The 20,771-nt window shown below is 42.3% G+C and overlaps 1 protein-coding gene across 1 annotated transcript in view; it reads left to right on the top strand.

Annotated features, from left to right (window-relative positions):
* Positions 1 to 10,743: 10,743 nt before the first annotated feature.
* Positions 10,744 to 20,771, top strand: part of LOC126425023 (U11/U12 small nuclear ribonucleoprotein 35 kDa protein-like) — a 54,376-nt gene continuing 44,348 nt past the window's right edge. The window contains exons 1-2 of the mRNA XM_050087932.1: positions 10,744 to 11,029; positions 11,117 to 11,189. Of these exons, the coding sequence (XP_049943889.1) occupies positions 10,944 to 11,029; positions 11,117 to 11,189 (159 nt within the window). The 5' untranslated portion in view covers positions 10,744 to 10,943. The remainder of the gene's footprint in view (positions 11,030 to 11,116; positions 11,190 to 20,771) is intronic.

The raw sequence follows: 20,771 nt of genomic DNA, 5'->3' as shown, positions 1-20,771 counted from the left end.
ATGAGTGGAATGTACACATGGAGTCTAAGGTAGTCCACAGGGAGAGTAAGTTTGGAGTTGAATGTTCCTCAGCCTCCAGTACAGATGACTACAATGTAGGCCACACAAGTTGCAACTACTGCAGGTGATATGTGACAATGAGAAGCAGAGAGAGTGTAACATATGTATGGAGATGATGAACAGGGTGGAAAATGAGGATAATTTTTTTGACAAGATAGTATTCAGTAATGAGACCAAGCTCCACCTTAGTCATGACATTGACCACCACACTGCGTGGATTTGGGGTGCAGAGAAACTTACTGAGGTATTGGAAAATACACAAAACTCGTCAAAAGTGAATATATTTTGAGCATTGACTTCTATCTAGATTGCAGAAGTACCTGATGATACAATTTCCAGAGGACAAGGATGTTTTAATTTACCAGCAAGATGCTCCCCCCCCCCCCTTCCCCCTCCCCACACCCCCGAACACACACATTACTACTGAGGGGTCACAGTGTACCTATCTTGCACTATTTCCATTTTATTATTATTACTTTATTACTAGATCTGTGTTGTTTACCAGTCATGACTGGTCAGACTGTGTCAAGATTAATTACATATATACACTCCTGGAAATTGAAATAAGAACACCGTGAATTCATTGTCCCAGGAAGGGGAAACTTTATTGACACATTCCTGGGGCAAGATACATCACATGATCACACTGACAGAACCACAGGCACATAGTCACAGGCAACAGAGCATGCACAATGTCGGCACTAGTACAGTGTATATCCACCTTTCGCAGCAATGCAGGCTGCTATTCTCCCATGGAGACGATCGTAGAGATGCTGGATGTAGTCCTGTGGAACGGCTTGCCATGCCATTTCCACCTGGCGCCTCAGTTGGACCAGCGTTCGTGCTGGACGTGCAGACCGCGTGAGACGACGCTTCATCCACTCCCAAACATGCTCAATGGGGGACAGATCCGGAGATCTTGCTGGCCAGGGTAGTTGACTTACACCTTCTAGAGCACGTTGGGTGGCACGGGATACATGCGGACGTGCATTGTCCTGTTGGAACAGCAAGTTCCCTTGCCGGTCTAGGAATGGTAGAACGATGGGTTCGATGACGGTTTGGATGTACCGTGCACTATTCAGTGTCCCCTCGACGATCACCAGTGGTGTACGGCCAGTGTAGGAGATCGCTCCCCACACCATGATGCCGGGTGTTGACCCTGTGTGCCTCGGTCGTATGCAGTCCTGATTGTGGCGCTCACCTGCACGGCGCCAAACACGCATACGACCATCATTGACACCAAGGCAGAAGCGACTCTCATCGCTGAAGACGACACGTCTCCATTCGTCCCTCCATTCACGCCTGTCGCGACACCACTGGAGGCGGGCTGCACGATGTTGGGGCGTGAGCGGAAGACGGCCTAACGGTGTGCGGGACCGTAGCCCAGCTTCATGGAGACGGTTGCGAATGGTCCTCGCGGATACCCCATGAGCAACAGTGTCCCTAATTTGCTGGGAAGTGGCGATGCGGTCCCCTACGGCACTGCGTAGGATCCTACGGTCTTGGCGTGCATCCGTGCGTCGCTGCGGTCCGGTCCCAGGTCGACGGGCACGTGCACCTTCCGCCGACCACTGGCGACAACATCGATGTACTGTGGAGACCTCACGCCCCACGTGTTGAGCAATTCGGTGGTACGTCCACCCGGCCTCCCGCATGCCCACTATACGCCCTCGCTCAAAGTCCGTCAACTGCACATACGGTTCACGTCCACGCTGTCGCGGCATGCTACCAGTGTTAAAGACTGCGATGGAGCTCCGTATGCCACGGCAAACTGGCTGACACTGACGGCGGCGGTGCACAAATGCTGCGCAGCTAGCGCCATTCGACGGCCAACACCGCGGTTCCTGGTGTGTCCGCTGTGCCGTGCGTGTGATCATTGCTTGTACAGCCCTCTCGCAGTGTCCGGAGCAAGTATGGTGGGTCTGACACACCGGTGTCAATGTGTTCTTTTTTCCATTTCCAGGAGTGTACATTTAAAAAAATATTCACAAAATTAACACGTTTATACTTAATAGAAACAATATTTGTTTGTCCATTCACTTTGATCACTATTAAAAAATTCACCAATGGAGTACAATGGACATTCTTTCAGGTCCTGTGCTACACTCCTTCTGAATGTTCCTAGCGGCAGGGATTGCACTTCTTGAGGCAGTGAGTTGAACGTCTTTAGGGCAACCACTGGAAAGCTGTCTTGCGTTCCCGTCAGTCGACACCTGGGTATTTCGATGCTCCTCTTGTTACGGGTATTGTGATTGTGTATACCTTGCCTCATGCTGAAGACTCCTTGGTATTCCTCCATGCTGATGAGACATAAAAACACATACTGGCTGAAGACTGTCATAATTGCTAACTGCTTGAATATAGGCCAGCAGTGCTCCTGTCTTTTGCTTGATGTGATTATTCTGAGAGCTTTTTTCTGTAGGATTAGCACGTCCTTACAACCTGCAGAATGTCACCATAACAGTAGGCCATAATTGATGTGGCTATGGAATAGGGCATAATATACTGTTATGAAATATTGGTCACTCAATACACCTTTTAACCTCCTCAGAAGGTATATTACACGGGAGAGCTTGGAGCACTTGTACACTGTGTGTTCGTTCATTGTTAGTTTCCCATGTATCATGAAGCCCAACAGTTTGACAGCCTCCATATTATCATGACATCCGATGTTGTTAAGGGTGCATATCAGATGTTGTGTTTTTTCTTCATTCATTTTCATTTTATTTTTGATGAACCATTCTTTGTTTTGGAAGAGTACATCTGTTTCTTGGAGTGATCCTGCAGCAGTTCTTCCTTTGGCAAAAAGGATGGTGTCATCAGCAAACTGTAACATATTGTTGTTATAACCCGTATCATTGGCATAAATAAGGAACAGGTGAGGCCCTATGACGGACCCTTGGGGTACTCCATATTCCAGCTTTTGTTCTTGTGATGTTGCTCCATGAATTGATACCACTTGTCTCCGGTTTTCCAGACAAGGTGGGGACATAGCTTTGCCACTGAGATCTCCTAGTCTGACACCTAAGACTTTTGCGTGTGAGGATATTTTAAAGACAAATTGTACATTCCTTCACTTCCTGCAACTACTGATAAGCTTTACAAACAGATCAGTGGTGTGCTGGTTGAGGTAGATGCTGGCATGCTCTCACACACATGGCAATATATTTCGTACAGATGGGGTATCTGTCGTGTGACAAGAGGAAGCCACATGAACATCTGCAGAAAGAAACTTTATTTACTGTCAATTTCAGAAGTAAAAATTCATCATTTCAAGTAAGTAAATCTCCTGCATTGTCTAATGTTACTTTTAGGTAACTAATTTACAATCACTTCATTCTTTCCACATCCTTAAAGGCTTTCTTTCAGGATGGGGTTTACAGAACGCAATGTGTGAATGAATGGATGAATGAACTGCAGTAGCAGCCAAGTTCTCCTGCTTTTGTTGTGTCCAGATGAAACTACTTTCTTCTCTGGGTTCTTCAATTTCTCTGGGTGAAGGTTAATCGAATTAGAACACGTGAAATAGTAGTTCACTTTATTACATAAATGAATAAAAGAATTAATTAACATTGATACAGTTCTTTGCCAAGGGTGGGGGAGGACTAAAGGAGGAAGAGATAGTAACTGCTACTGAAGGCACCTCCCTGTCTGGATCCCAGTGTCCGCCATGTGGGCGTCCAGGAATATCAGCCAAAAAACCAAAAGCATCGTGCATCCCCGCATCCTGAGAGGTAGATGCTATTGACCATAGGGGAGCGGATCTTCCATGGAAGCGTGAAGACCTTCTGGGGGTGGCACCTCCATGGACATCAGTTGAGGCAGCTGGGTGAGAACCAGTGCTGGTTATGACAGTGGCACGTTCATCTCCATGTAAACCACAGAGGAAGGTACTGACTGCGACTGGTGGAGAGAGAACTTTAGGTGTGGACTCCAGTGACATGCTGGGCCTGTGGATAAACATTCTATGGAAGAATCAGTAACTTGATTGGCGCGGTTGGTTTTGGTGGCACTGCAGTAGCCTAGCAGAACCGTGCACAACATAAGATGAACTTCTGATTGCTTTTGTCATGACTCCATGCTTCCACCACTATTGCTTGTCAAAGGCTTTGTGAAAGACTTCATCGTATGGCTGAAATTCGGTCTGACCTTATGGAATCAATTGTGTGTACAGTTGCTGCAGAATATGTAACAGGGTATGGTGCCTTCGACAGTGAAACAATTCTGATGGTGACATCCCGTCATGTGGAAAGGAGCAGTAGGAGAACCAAAAAATTTTCAATGCCTGCTCCCATGTGTGGGGGCAATGTTGAATGTTCAAACAAGCCATTCCGCCTCATTGTTTGAATGGAGGTGAAAATAAGCTGTGGTCACATGGTGTATGCCATTGGTGGCACAAAACTGTTGGAAAACGGCTGACCTGAATTGTGAACCCTTGTCATAGACAGTGACCTCAGGAAGATCATCTTACAAGGGAACCTCCCCATCACACCCTCCTCAGATTTAGTTATAAGTTGGCACAGTGGATAGGACTTGAAAAACTGAACACAGATAAATCGAGAAAAACAGGAATAAGGTGTGTGGAACTATGAAAAAAATAAGCAAAATATACAAACTGGGTAGTTCATGTGCAAGATACGCAACATGAAGGATAGTGTGAGCTCAGGAGTGCCGTGGTCCCGTAGTTAGCGTGAGCAGTTGTGGAACGAGAGGTACTGCATTCAAGTCTTCCCTCGATGTTCTTAAAAATGAAAAGAATGAAAGGAAACCTAGCAAATGGACAGCATGTCCTATCAACTAAAAATAAATAAATAAATAAGAGTAAGAAGTACCATAAGCATGTCAACAAAAAGTAATATGAAAACTTGTAATTCACAAGCATAAAGATGATTTATTTCTTGTTTTTTTTTTCTCAAATAAATATATGGTTGCAAAAAAAAAAAAGTGAAAAGTATACTTTCTTTATTTTCACAAAGTTATGATCTGTCTGTTCATTCATTGGCGTCTCTGTTCACTGTAATACGTTTTGTGTCTGTGTTTTGTGACCGCACCGCAAAACCGTGTGATTAGTAGACGAAAGGACGTGCTTCTCCAATGGGAACCTAAAACATTTGCTTGCAAGGTCATAGGTCAACCGATTCCTCCACAGGAAAACATGTCTGATATATTCTATACGACACTGGTGACGGCATGTGCGTCACATGACAGGAATATGTTGTCGACCCACCTAACTTGTACACTTGGCGAATGGGTAAAAAGATTCTTCTACCTTGACGATTTAGGTTTTCTTGTGGATGTGATAATCACTCCAAAAAAAGTGATGAAAACATAAGAGTTTGTCACATAAACTGAAAATAAAAAATTAAACTTTTGGCTCGAGGGAAGACTTGAACCAAGGACCTCTCATTCCACAGCTACTCAACACTAACCATGGGACCACGGTGTTCCTGAGCTGACATTGCCCTAGATATTGCCTATCTTGCACATGGACTACTCAGTTTGTATATTTTGCTTATTTTTTTCATAGTTCCACACAACTTCTTCCATTTTCTCGATTGATCTGTGTTCAGTTTTTCAAGGCCTATCCACTGTGCCAACTTATAATTAAATCTGACCGGGGGGGGGGGGGGGGGGGGGGGTGATGGGGAAGTACCCTTGTTAGCAAATAATAGAAGACAAAGCTGAAACTGTACTTCCAGCAGTGGTGGATGTCAAGGGGACAACTAAAGCAAACTTACTGTAAGCATCTACACTAACGACAGTCGAATGTTCCAGAATGGATCCATGAAATCAATATGAATGACAGTCATGGCCACTCAAAAAAGCATTGCAGGGGAGCTGACCGATTTTCTGCACAAACTTTGGAATGAGTGGTCATTTGCTCAAACTGAGCGTCCATGCCCTGCCAAGTAAAATGATGGTGGGCAAGTTGCTTTGTGCGAACTATGTCCCAGTGATCTTGGTGAAATAAAGACAGAACTGCCTGCTGTAGAAACTGAGGAATCATAACACATGCATCATCGGTCTCACTATTTAAAAGCAGAACACCTGATCTTTGTGACGAAATAAAACAATGTCACGCCACTGGGTGGGGAATTTCTTTCAACCTATCTGGCCACCAGTGACGCACAGCTGCATCAGAAGCAACTGCTGCAGCAACACGCCAAAAGTTGAGAGGAAAATTTTGAAGTCATTCGATATCCTGAGAATCGATATGAAAACATGATTTCTCAGACGAATCAACCTCTGTCTCATTACTGACCGGTAATCGAGACTACACGTCAACGTTAGAATGTTGGGCAGTGGGCCTGTACAACAACTCATACTGGTAATTAGACAATATCAGAGCCCAACGTTGCAACTTTCACATTGTCCAAGGTGGGACAGGGTTGGCAGTATTGATCGACGTCGTTGAAGGTCGATGGTCTGTCAGCATATAGAACTTCCGACAGTACAAATACTGGTGGAATTTTGTAACACCATAGATAATGGTCAGTGCCTTTTTTTTCATTCTGACTGTAGTTACCCTGCACTTCGTTAAGAGATTTCGAGGTAAAAGCAATAGGTCTATCAGAATACCAATCTTACGGAAGACCACCGCTCCAATTCCAAAAGAAGATGCTTACAAGGCCAACACGGCAGGCTTAGCAAGGTCAGCGTGAATCAAACATCTACGACTTAACAGTGCCTCTTTCAATAGCTGAAATGCGTTCTGGCATTCTTTGGACCGAGTGCAAAGCATTGGATGCATACACTGTACATGTACTACGTGACCTAAATACTTCAGTTCTACATGGAAAAAGGGTCACTTTCCTTTGTTGCATTTTAAACCAGATGCAGAAAGAACTTGACACAAACAGTCTAAATTTGCTAAATTTTCTGCAGGCATTCGACCTGCGACAACAATATCATCCAGATAGGTAGCAAAAGTAGGGACTTTCGCTGTTAACTGTTCCAGGAACCGCTGAAAAATTACAGGAGCTGAAGTACTTCCAAACGGTGATCTTTGAAACTGGAACAAACCTAAGTGAGTGTTTATCGCAAAGTATTGCTTGGAATGTTCGCCCAGTGGTAACTGTATATACGCCTCTCTCAAATCTATTTTCGGAAAGCATCTGCCCTGTCCCAGTCAGACTGTCAGTACCTCCTGGAATCCTCTACAGTTTGTGGGTTTACTGTTGCCCCAATGCCACAATACAAACATGAACCATCTGAAGACTTCTTCAGAATGACCAAGGATGATGCCCTTTAGCTTGCAGAAACGGGTTTGATACATCCACTGTCTTGCTATCTTTGCTCAATGTATTGTAAGGTGGACAGGAAGTGCGCGAAACAATAGCAGCTGTGCGTTGTCCTTCACAGTGATGTGCACTTTAAATTCTTCTGCCTTTCCTTCATCTTGTTCAGATAGTTCTCTATAATTACTACACAAGTAATGGGAATCCGTTGTCAGAATATCAGTGGTTTGTAGTACCAGTAGTATTTACTTATGATCGACAGAGTTTCGAGTACGACAAGCATAGAGAAGAAGGATATAAAGGTGGTCAACACAATGCCTTTTTTATCTGTTCGCTTGCGCTATTTCCAACAGTGCGAGCACGCATGCATTTTTGTGCATTCAAAAAGTGTTCAACTTGGATGTAGTTATAATGCATTGTTTCCCAGCTTTGGTGGAAATCTCTTGTGTACTTACACTGTTTATCAGACGACAAGGCAGTTAAAGATTACTTCAAATTTTTATTTATATTTAGATTTTTTTATTTATTATTTGAATAAAAGTTTGAAATATGTCTATGGTGCACTGACGCTAAGTATTAGTTTGACTTGGTGGAAACTAAAAATAAGATAAAATGTCTCCGATACTATTACTAAAACAATAAGATGAGCCTTGAAGTAGAAAAACAGAGAACTAGCAAGCAGGAAATCTATTAAAAGTGCATATGGCAACTGTTAACGAATATTGATGACACGACGACTTTTAATACAACAACTGAAGAACCAAATTCTGAACGAAAGAAAAAAGATTGGACAATCAGAAATTAGAATGAAGGATGTGCAGGAAGAAGTACCAATTTGGAAAACACGATCTTCATTATAGTGGATTCTGGAGTTGATGATATTTTACAATGTGTTGAATCTGGTGATATTAAATCTACAATTATAAAATTATAAACAGCCGACCAGTTGCAATGGATAAAGAAATTCTTTACCTAGGTTTCGACAAATATAAATTTGTCTTCTTCGGAAGATAGCCTAAGGATAATGATCATCATAGCTTACATTATAAAAGATTGAAGCCAAGAATAAATTTTAACACAAATTAGACAACTCTTGTATTACAGAAGTGTGATAATGACAACTGGTACTTACAAATTTACATCGCCGTTTTTACAATTGTTGGCATAGATCCATGTGTCAAAAATAAAATATAGCGCTAGAATTAGGGTTTGTCACGTAAATATAAAATAGCTCATGGATCTTGCAGCACTCACAACCGACTGAGTGTAATCGGCAAGCGTAGTTACTCTGAAAACAGGGCAGGTGGCGCTCATGCCGAGAAACATGTGCCAATTGGCATACAAAGGCAACGTGTAAATTATCAATACTAATAACGTCCTTAGGTAGAATAACAATAAAAAAGGAAGGAAATTGACACTCTTGTTATAACAGTGTGGGAGCATTGGTACAAATAATGCCTTTTTTGGCAGGTGGCACTTACGCCGAGAAACTTACGCCCAGTGACATATACAGCCAAAATATAAAAAATCACATTACTATATTAGTGAAGCCCACAAAAGGTATCAGACCCAGGCGAGCATCGTAGGTCGTACCACTCGCTCCTTCCGGCCCTGGATTTCTCCCTTACCATCTGCGCCCGTCCTGTCCACCTCACCCAACCCTCACCTACCTTGGCCGCACCATTGACCGTCACCTCACCTGGATCCCTCATCTCCACTCCATCCAATCAAAAGCCCACAACCGCCTCCGACTCCTCTCTAGCCGGACATGGGGGTTGCACCCCTCTACCATCCTCCACACCTACAAATCCTTAATCCGTCCCATCCTCTGTTATGCCAGTCCCGCCTGGATATCTGCCCCCCCCCCCCCTCCCCATATTCTATAAGTTCCTCCAGATCCTTGAGCGTCATGCAGTCCGCACGCCTTCCGTATACACCTCCCAACCCCCACACGCATCCTCTAAACCCCCATTCCTTTCCCCCATTGCTCCTATTCCTTGAACATATCCGCATATTCTACACCTCCCACCGCCTTGATCCCCCTCACCCCCTGGTTGAACCTCTCCTCTCCTCTCGCATCCATGCCCCCTGCCACGTCTTCACTGCTGTGTCCCCCCTACCCTCCATCTCTACACCCTTCATCTCCTTTCCCGTCAACTCCCCCTCCTGGATGACGTCCTCTCTCCCTCCATTTATCTCCCGCCCCCCCCCCCCCCCCGATCAACTCTGATCCTCACCCCCCCTCCTTTCCTCCGTCCTTTCCCTGGGCCCCCTCTTCCCCGCCCCCCATTCCATCCTGTGTTTTCTTCCCACCTAACCTCTCCCTACCACCCTTCTCCCCCTCCCCCCCCGAATCCTTTTGTATTCCCCTCCCTTGCCTTCCCCACTCCCTGTCGCGTCTGCTCAGCACCCCCCACCCCTCTTCTTGGACCTCATCCTCCATTGGCTCCTTTCCCTCCCCCCCCCCCCCCCCCTTCGCTTTTCCTCTTCTTCCTCCCTTTTTTATTTTCCCATCGCCTCTCCAGTTTCCCCCCACCTGCTCTCGGCTGTGGTATGTCATATTTGTGCCACTTTTTTAGTGCAGTATTTAAGTGAGTGTTCAGTGTTGTGCGTCTTTCCAAAGTGTTGCGAACTGAAACCAGACTCTCGCCGTGTTTTTTAGTTGTCTGTCTATTATTTTCCTGCTTCCTGTGTATTTTATTAGCATCATCTACCCTTTGTTTTATGTTAAGTTCCACAATTTTCCTACATTTTACCTTTAAGTCACCGATTTTATCGCCAACTTTTATTATTTATTATCTCCATCTTTTTAAAACAAATTCTATAGGCTGAAGAGCGACGTACTAAGCTGCTGCCAGCCCGCCCCCTTCAGAGGGAATCGATACTCAATAAATGAAAAAAAAAAAAAAAAAAAAAAAAACTGTATGCATGTCAGAACATTAAAACTGACAATAATGGCTCTTGTCAAGAAAGCATTACGAACACTGGTACGGGATCCTGTTAATACACATTAACAGGGAAAACCAAAATTTTAGAGCCAGGCAAAATCACATAAGGACCGATGTAGTAGCAAACATACATCGTGACAAAACCACCATTACATAAGGCCGGTATTACACTATCAAATTTCTTTGTCAAAAATATTTGATGGTGTAATCGGAACTTTGTCAAATGTCGTCGAATATCTGACCAAATCTAGGGCCTCACTGTTGATTTGATCAAAGAAAGGGGTAGTGAGCTTAAAGCACTGAAGGTGCATCATAGCTTCCTGAGGAAATAAACAAATTAATATTGAGTGATTTGTTAATTCATCTTGGGTGAACGAGATGATTAGCAGAACGAGACGTTGGTTTGTGGAAAGATGTCACAGCAGCTCATATTTCTAGGGCAGTTTAAACGTAATAGAATAATAACCAATTTTTCAAAACAGAGCAACGGGCCAGAGAACGGTATGAATATTTTGAAAATTGCAATGCTGGTGTTTCGATTTGGTAGCCATAATCGATTTGTTCGCAAAATATCGATATGCGCCTGCACATGTATTTCCAAAAAACCAAAATATTGCGGCAAGAGTGTAATGTGTTGCATAGCGTACAATGTGTTTAGATGTGACTAAATATTTTTGCTACTGTTAAGTAATATAGGATGGAGAGTAGCGTACACATTCGGAAAGGAAAGCGTGAAAGAGAGATCTCAAGTGAAAAATACAGCAGAGAGTACCGGAAAAGAGAGTAAGAGTATAATTTGTTTACTTAAATTGTTGCTGGACATTGACATGTCTTCATGTAAGAACTCCATGCCCTTTAACCATGTTTTAGGTCTGAAGGCGAATGTTCACGGCCTGCAGAAGGACACAAAAGAGTGATTTCGAGAGACAAGTCTAAACTAGCGGTGAGCCAACATCTGGTTGTTTGTCATTAGATTTATTTATTATATAATCATAATCATCATGAATGTAAAAATGTTTCAAAGATCTGAGTAGCTTGATAAGGAGAGGTGACACGGTAATTTATTAGGCCTATGTTTTTGTATGTCTGTCTGGTGAATAATCTCTTTAACCAGCTAATCTTTATTGGAGGAAATACACTTCTAAGATTTCAACGGCAGTGCCCATGTTAATAGCTTGCTACTTCCCTCATTGTCTGCAATAATTTGGGGGTATATATTTGTAGTTTCGAGGAAAATGTAAGTAATACATTAATTAAATGTACACAGGTTACCCACATTTTACATGTATACAGTAGGTCCAAAATTTAAGGATATCAGAAGTTTAAAATGTATTAGATTATTGAAACACACATGCCCTTATAGAATCATACTGTTACAATTTTATATAATCTGGCATTAAATCAATCAGTAGCCTGTACTCTTCCACTGTGCAGTGCACCCAAGTTCTCCATAAATTACTTGCCATGTTTCCAATAAGCAGATTAGATTTCAGATGGGGTTACATAATATATCATGAGCTTGAACTTGGAGAGTTATGGTGATCACCCCAAAAATTCGTAGCCTGATATTTAATCACACACACACACACACACACACACACACACACACACACACACACACACACAAGCTTAATATCGTTAGATTGTATATCTCATAAAACGTGCAGTGTAGGAAGTCAGGAACTTGTGCCAGTAACTACAAACTCATATGTATTTTTATGAAGTTTGTCAAAAGAACTTAGGAGAGAGATAAACAATCATGTTACAGAGTTCTGAGAAAACATGGTGTGTAGGAGTTCAGCATACGGAAAGAGAGGCAGATAAATGAGACTGGAAAATGTTAGCTAAGGACCATACACGTGCCGCTCTTTGGTGCAGTAGCTGTACAGCAAATGACACACACACACACACACACACACACACACACACACACACACACACACACCTACTACTTCATATCCAAAAATTCATCTAGAAGGATTTGTCATTCAGAAATTCTTTTAATTTGTTTTTAAATATTGGTTGCCTATCTGTCAGTTTCTATTTGGCAAATGTCCAAAGATTTTTGTGGCAGCATAACTACCCCATTCTGTGCCAAAGTCAGATTTAACCCAAAACTGTGAAGATCATTCTTTCTTTTAGTATTGTAGCTATGTGCTTCCCTATTATTTTTTAATTGGAATGGGCTATTAACAACAAATTTCATAAGTGTGAATATGTATTGCGAAGGTACTGTCAATATGCTGAGCTCCCAAGGTGATCTTGGATGGGCTCCAGCTATTACTCTCAACACTTTTTCTCTTAATGATGAATTACCCCAAAATATGCCATACAAAAGCAGTGAATGAAAATAGGTGTCGTAGGCTAATTTAATGATATGCTTATCACCAAATTTTGCAGTAACCCTGATCCATAATCAGCTAAACATAACTGTTTCAGCTGATGACCAATGTATTTCTTCCAGTTCAGTTTCTCATCAGTGCCCACACCCAGAAATTTTGAATATTCTGCCTTAGCAACAGACTACTGTTCAAAGTCTCTATTTGTCAATGGTGTTATGTCATTTGTATATACCGTGTTTTCTCAAAAATTAGTGAGAGTCCATTTGCAGAGAACCACTTAAGAATTTTCTGAAAGAAATTATTTACAATTTTCTCAACTAATTCGTGCATGTTGGGTGTGATTACTAAACTTATATCATCAGAAAAAGGAAATAGCTTTGCATCTTCATGAATAAGGAGTGGCAAGTCATTAATATATATTAAGGACAATAAGGGACCCAACACTGAACCCTGTGGGACACCACTCTTGATACCTTTCCAGTATAGGGCTCTGCTGATTTTTGCAGACTACCTGTACTCTTAATTTCAATCTTCTTCATTATTCCAGGTAAATATGAATTAAACCATTTTTGCACCATCCCACTCAAACCCCAATACTTAAACTTATCTAGAAGAATTTCATGATTCACACAGTCAAAAGCCTTTGAGAGATCACAAAATATCCCAATGGGTGATGTTCGGTTATTCAGAGGATTTAATATTTGATCAGAAAAAGCATATATACCATTTTCTGTGGAAAAGCCTTTCTGAAAACCAAATTGACTTTTGTTAATACTTCATTTTTACAAATACGTGAAGTTACTCTTGAATACATTACTTTTTCAAGAATTTTGGATATAGCTGTCAGAATTGAGATTGGGCGGTAGTTGTTAGCATAAGACCTATCTCCTTTTTTATGCAATGGTTTAACGATGATGTATTTTAGTCTATCTGGAAAAATGCCCTGTTGCAGGGAGCTACTACATATGAAGCTGACAAACCTACTTATCTGTTGGTAACATGCTTTTAGTACTCAGCTTTTAGTACGCAACAGCTGTAGGGCTGTCCGTCTCACCTTCTCTGTACGCAGACGACTTCTGCATTTCATACTGCTCCACCAGTACTGGTGTTGCTGAGCGGTGCCTACAGGGAGCCATCCACAACGCGCAGTCATTAGCTCTAGCCCACAGTTTCCAGTTTTCGGTCGCAAAGTCATGTGTTATGCACTTCTGTCGGCATCGTACCGTTCATCCAGAACCGGAACTTTACCTTAATGATGATCCACTCACTGTAGTGGAGATATATCGATTCTTAGGACTGGTTTTCAATGCCCGATTGACTAGGCTTCCTCACCTCCGTCAGCTTAAGTGGGAGTGCTGGCAGCACCTAAATGCCCTCCGTCACCTGAGCAACGCCAACTGGGGTGCAGATAGCTCTGTGAGTCTCGTTTATGGCTCGGCGGCCCACTCTGTGTTGCGTTTACTCGACCCAGTGCACCACTGTGGCATTCACCTGGTGACAGGAGCTTGTAGGACGAGTCCGGTGACCAGTGTCCTCGTAGAGGCCAGAATCCCTCCATTGCAGGTTAGGTGTGCACAACTGCTGGCCAGTTACATTGCACTTGTTCGTAGTTCTCCTGCGCGTCCAAATTCGCGTCTCATTTTCCCACCCACGGCGGCTCATCTCCCGTCGGCAGCCCAGGTCAGGGCTTCCGATTGCAGTTTGTGTCCGGTCCCTTGTTTCTGAACTGGAGTCCTTGCCTTTACCACCTATACTTGGGGTCCATTCATGTAGACCTCCATGGTATATATTTAGGCCACGGCTTCGCCTGGACCTTACACATGGCCCTAAAGACTCAGTTAACTCCGCGGCTCTCCGCTGCCACTTCGGCTAGATTCTTGACATGTACCGAGGCCACAAAGTGGTTTACACGGATGGCTTGATGACTGATGCTCACATTGGCTTCGCATATGTCCATGGAGGACAAATTGAACAGCATTCTTTGCCTGATCGCTGCAGTGTTTTCACTGCCGAGCTGATGGCTATATCTCATGTTCATAAGCACATCCGTTCATGCCCTGGGGAGTCGTTTCTTCTGTGTACTGACTCCCTGTGCAGCCTATAAGCTATTGACCAGTGCTACCCTCGTCATCCTTTGGTAGCTACCATCCAGGAGTCCATCTATGCCCTGGAACGGTCCATTCATTCAATGGTGTTTGTATGGACCCCAGCTGGCCGCTGGTGGCCGAGCGGTTCTAGGCGCTTCAGTCTGGAACCGCACGACCACAACGGTCGCAGGTTCGAATCCTGCCTCGGGCATGGATGTGTGTGATGTCCTTAGGTTAGTTAGGTTTAAGTAGTTCTAAGTTCTAGGGGACTGATGACCACAGATGTTAAATCCCATAGTGCTCAGAGCCATTTGAACCATTTTTTTTTTTTTTTTTTTTTGTATGGACCCCAGGTCACATTGGAATCCCAGGCAATGAACTTGCCAACAGGCCGGCAAAACAGGCTATGTGGAAACCGCTTATGGAGATTGCCTTCTCTGCAACTGAGCTGCGTTCAGTACTATGCTGCCAGGTTTTGCGGCTTTGGGCGATGAAATGTCATAACCTCATCACACACAACAAACTGTGTGCCATTAAGGAGCTTACGAATGTGTGGCAGTCCTCCATGCGGGCCTCTCGCAAGGACTCTGTGGTTCTCTGCCAGCTCCGCATTGACCACACTTGGACGACACACGGCTCCCTCCTGTGCCGTGATGACCCACCTCAGTGTCGGTGCAGTGCCCGCCTGGCAGTGGCCCATATCTTGGTGAGCTGTTGTTCTTTGGCTGCCCTGCGACAGATTCTTCAGTTACTGGACTCATTGCCATTAATTTTAGCTGACAATGCCTCATCGGCTAATTTAGTTTCACGTTTTATACATGACAGTGGGTTTTATCATTCTATGTAAGTTTTAGCACATTTCCTTTGTCCCTTTGTGTTCTGCACTCTAATGCTTTTGGGTGGATGTTTTAATGTGTCGCAGAGTGGCTGACTTTTCCTTTTTATTCTCGTGGTTGGCCAGCCATGGTCATCTGCTCTCTTGTTTTTACCCCTTCTACCTGTTTCTTACTTTTCTCTGTGGTTTTCTTTTGCTGTTTTGTTCATAGTAGTGTTGGTTGTTCTTCTGGTTCTTCCTTTCTCCTCTTATTGTGCTGTGCATCTCCTTTCCCTTGCGTAATTATTTTACCGGCAACAAGGTACCGATAACCTCGCAGTTTGGTCTCTCTCCCCCCCTCCCCCTCCCCCCTCCTTATTTTACCGGGAACAAGGGACCGATGACCTTGCAGTTTGGTCTCTCTCTCCTCCCCCCCCCCCTCCCTCTCCTCCCTCTTTTAAAACAACCAATCACTGCATTGATGAGACACTGAAAACATTGCTAAGCTTACAGATGCTGTCCTCCTTTGGAGCCACTTACAGTGCATTTATATGTTTATTTATTCTGCATAGTAACAGCCTTTGATCTTGAATACTAATTGTTGTTTATAATTAAAAGTGTAGGTAATGATTATTTATATGGGGGGACTTCAAAAAGTAAGTTACAGATTACTACCCACATCTGGTGCAGTCTTGGTCAAGTTGTTGACACTATTTCTCTGTGGCTGGATACGACACTGCATTTGGTCCATATACCTCAAGAACCTCATTTTGGGTCTGTTTGCAATTTAGGTATTGTGTGCACGGGAATCATATTGTCTCGCATATTCTGAAGTACATGTACAGTTGCCACGCCATTTCATTCCCACACTGTGATGCACATGTTGTCCGTAACCACAGCAGAACTGTATCTGTGGGAAACCTGGCACATATAGCCTCTTCCGAAAATCTGCTACTCTTATTGGACGATGGTCTTAGTGTGCAGTTACATATGAACTTACTTCCCATACCTGGTACTTGCACAAAAAAAAAAAAAAGAGAGAGAGATTACCCAACTACTAATACTACTGTTGGTACTACACATTCTATGAGTAAAATCAGTAAACATCTGTTTTGTTCACTCATTTAGGGTACATCTAAATTGTAGATGGTTGTTCCCACTACTGGAGCTACCTTCAAACTATCCCAATTGACAGTTTTAGTCTGCTGAATTCCATGGGTATATGGCAGAACATCACCAGCATTTCCACTATGACAATAGATTCCATGATTCACTGTAACATTGTAAAATCAACATGCATTTGCAACAGCCCATCTGTAAGTCTTGAAGACTGTTTCATTCATTGGTCACTGACCTCAGTTGCCTACTCTCCACCAATGCAGAATGTTGTCTTACCAATATGGGAGCAAGCTGACATGAGGCTGAATGCCTCATGAAGGACTTTCTCAGCCATTTTTGATTCTGCAGCTGTAGTATCATCTGAGATGAGCCACAATGACTCAGGAATGAGTGCTTGTTTGGGATCCATTGTACCCAATACCTGACCACGATTATTTGCTGCATTTTGGTAGACCAGGCAGTCCCACGACCTGTTCTCCGGACTGCCCAAAATGCCACAGGTGCAACTATCATTCATTTGTCTTGATTTTGTAAAGATACAAAACATATGGGCCATGACTGGTCAGGCAACATATCAGTCCACGTGATGGATGAAGAAGTTTCATTTTTATTCTTGTCTTGATGATAAGGAGAAATTCATGTTTTCTTGCCTGTGTCTGAAGTGTCACATTTTGCTGCAGTTGGAATATACAATCTCGTTTTAACTTGTTCGTATTGAATATAGTTCCAAGTGTCCTTCATATTTCTGTTTGATTTTCTTGCTTTAACCAATGAAGAATAAATATAAGTGTGCACATTCGTGGATACATTGCACTGGCGGGTGTAGTTCAACTTTCTGCAGTGCCGGTACAACATAGTCGGCCAGGACATGTGGATACTAGTTAGCACTAAAGAACAATTTCATCGAAAAGCTTCGACATTTTCTTGTTTGTGTGCTTACAAATCACTCAGCGCCTCAGCTATAAGGTGAGTTGTTCTCTCATCTTCTTCCATTATTTATAAATTTGAGTTATTTTATTCCATCTGTAGCTCCATTTTTGATACTTTAAATGTTCTTATTTGTCACTGATAATTCATCAGCAGGTAGCATCCTTATCTATCCTTGATTTAACCTGTTGTTTTCACACTCCATTTTCCATTAGCATAACATATTTGTGAAACAGTTTGTTTTATAACTCATCATTTGATCATTTTCATTATTTGCAAAAAAAAAGTTTGCTATTGTTAAACCTGTTATTCTAGTGAGGTATTTACACATGATCAGTGACTATATGAAGGACACAAAAGCTACTTCTATAAATTGCATTATCTTGTGGTTTAAAACATGTTAAGAATGACCTTCTTAGAAAAATAAAAATGCTGCTGTTGTATGGCAGAAGAGGAAATTGTTTACATGTACATCTACACGTATACTCTGCAAACCTCCAAGAGGTGCAAGGCAGAGAGTACATCCCATTGTACTAGTTATTTGGTTTTCTTCCTATTCCATTCACACTTGGAGTGCGGGACGAATGATTGTTTGAATGCCTTTGAGCAGGCAGTAATTATTCTAATCTTATCTTCATGGTCCCTATGTGAGCAGTACGTAGGGGGCTGAGGTATATTCGTAGAGTAATCATTTAAAACCGGTTCTTGAAACTTTGTTAATAGACTTTCTTGGGATAGTTTATGTCTATCTTCAAGAGCCTTCCAGTTCAGTTCCTTCAGTTTCTTTGCGACACTCTCCCACAGGTTAAACAAACGTGACCATTCGTGCTGCCCTTCTCTGTATATGTTCAACATCCCCTGTTAGTCCTATCTGGTACAGGACCCACACATTTGAGCAATATTCTAGAATCAACCACACAAGTGATTTTTGTAAGCAATCTCCCTTGTAGAGTGATTGCATTTCTTAGTATTCTAGTAGTAAACTGAAGTCTGCCACTTGCTATACCACGACTGAACCTGTGTGGTCATTCCATTCCATTTCATATCCCTACAAAGTGTTACAACCAGATATTTGTATTAGTTGGCCGGTTCCAACAGCAATTCATTGATATTATAGTCTTAGGATACTATGTTTTTTTGTTTTGTGAAGTGAACAGTTTTACATTTCCGAACATTTAAAGCAAGATGCCAGTCCCTGCACCACTTCAAAATTTCATTGAGATCCAACTGAATATGTATGTAGCTTTATTTGTATAGTACTTATTATAGATAACTGTATCATCTGCAAAAAGCCTGATTGTAGTATTAATATTGTCTGCAAGGTCATTAATATACAACATGAAGAGCAAGGGTCCAAACACATTCCTCTGTGGCACGCCCGACGTTACTTCTACATCCGGCTACTCTCCATCCAAGATAACATGTTACGTCCTCCCTACCAAATAGTCACTTGATATCCCATATGATTGTCCTTTTAACAATAAGCGTAGGTGTGGTACTGAGTCAATTGCTTTTCGGAAATCAAGAAATACAGCATCTATGTGATTGCCTTGATCCAAAGTTTCAGTATGTCTGTGTCATGCTAGAAACGTGGAAGATGCTGGTTGGCATTGAGGATGTCATTACAAGTGATGGTCTTCAATAACATAGGTTAATGTTTTCTGCATATGTATATTTTTGTTTTCAACTAATTTTACCTTTTTTATGTCTTCAATTAGGTTGATGTAATTGGGATTTTCCAAGATTTCTTCATAATTTTCACCACTTGGTATAATGTGTGTGTGTGTGTGTGTGTGTGTGTGTGTGTGTGTGTGTTTATCAAATCATAATCGTCAGTGTGATATGCTGATATCCTTAATTAAGAGCATGCTGTAGAACTGGCAAATCCATATCAGTAACCTATGTTTTATTTTTACTGAAGACACTGGAACTCTATGAATGTCACTTCAAAGCATCCTGGTACTTGCCCCTTGCTCATAATTAGCTGTTAAGATACAATGAGAAACGGTATTGTGATGATTTTGTTGTATGAAATATTCTAGCTGAACTTTTCCTGTCAGAAAAACTCCAGGCATTTGATAATTTCCACTATTGTATTCACTATGAGAACTACTGACTGTCTCAGAGATGGTAGAAATTAACAGAGCTAAATGCTTCCTCCGAACAGAAATTACAGAAGTGCCAACAGTGATGTAATGCTGACAGTGTCATTGTTGCCATCACATTGTATAATATGTTGCATACCCCTCTGTAGTCTTAACTATCTATTGTGTGTTAAAAAGTTTTTTTAATTCACATACGGTATGTGTATGTTCATGGGTTTGATATGATCATCATCATCATCATCATCATCATCATCATCATCACCCCTCTGTAGTCTTATCTATCAAACCCATGAACATACACATACCTTATGTGAATTAAAAAAACTTTTTAACACAAATTCTGATTTCGATGGCTTCCTTGATGTCTGAGATCTATTGATATGAAGCGAAAACAACTATGGCGTATCTGCTAAAATATGACATTGTGCTTCTTGATAAGATGTTTTAGAAGTTTCACATCTACATCCGTACTCTACAAACCATCATATCTTCCTTCATCTTTACATTTCTATTGACAACCGTGGTCAATACTGTTATAATGACCTTACGATCACAGATTCTTTTCTCTATGTTAGTTAAAAAATTTGGACATTTTTGTAACAAAGAGATCAAAGTTGGTACCCTCATGATTCGGTTCTGTGATTAACTGCCCAAGGTAGTTTTCAGATAAGACATTTAGAGTAATTTCACATGATAAACCATCACAACTATAGTTCAATTCTTTTATCTTGGCGGCTTGCGCATGCCCGCCCAGACGCTGGAGATTGCTGCGTTGCCAGTTGCACACGACGCATGCGCCAATAGAAGCAGCGCCATAGTATAGCATAGTTCACAAGCTTACGTGTAGGGGGGAGCGCGCAGTTCATGAAGTAAACCCACCACGGCCGCATTAACCCTTTCGCTGCTACAAAGACGTGCTCCCTGCATTCCGCGCTGTGGGCGATTTTGTCACTGCACTGCTCGCCTGTGCAGACACATTGTGTTCCGACTGCTTTGACACTCTTTATCATTCGATTCCACAAAAACTATTTGGCTCAAAAATGAGATTCTTACCTATCTTCTTGACTGATACCTTCCCCCCATAAATGACTTAATTTTGTTTCGATGTTCAACGCAGTTCTTATGCAGCAT

This window comes from Schistocerca serialis, chromosome 10 (genome assembly GCF_023864345.2).
Source record: "Schistocerca serialis cubense isolate TAMUIC-IGC-003099 chromosome 10, iqSchSeri2.2, whole genome shotgun sequence".
Lineage (NCBI taxonomy): Eukaryota > Metazoa > Arthropoda > Insecta > Orthoptera > Acrididae > Schistocerca > Schistocerca serialis.
This window is presented reverse-complemented; position numbering and strand designations above follow the sequence as displayed.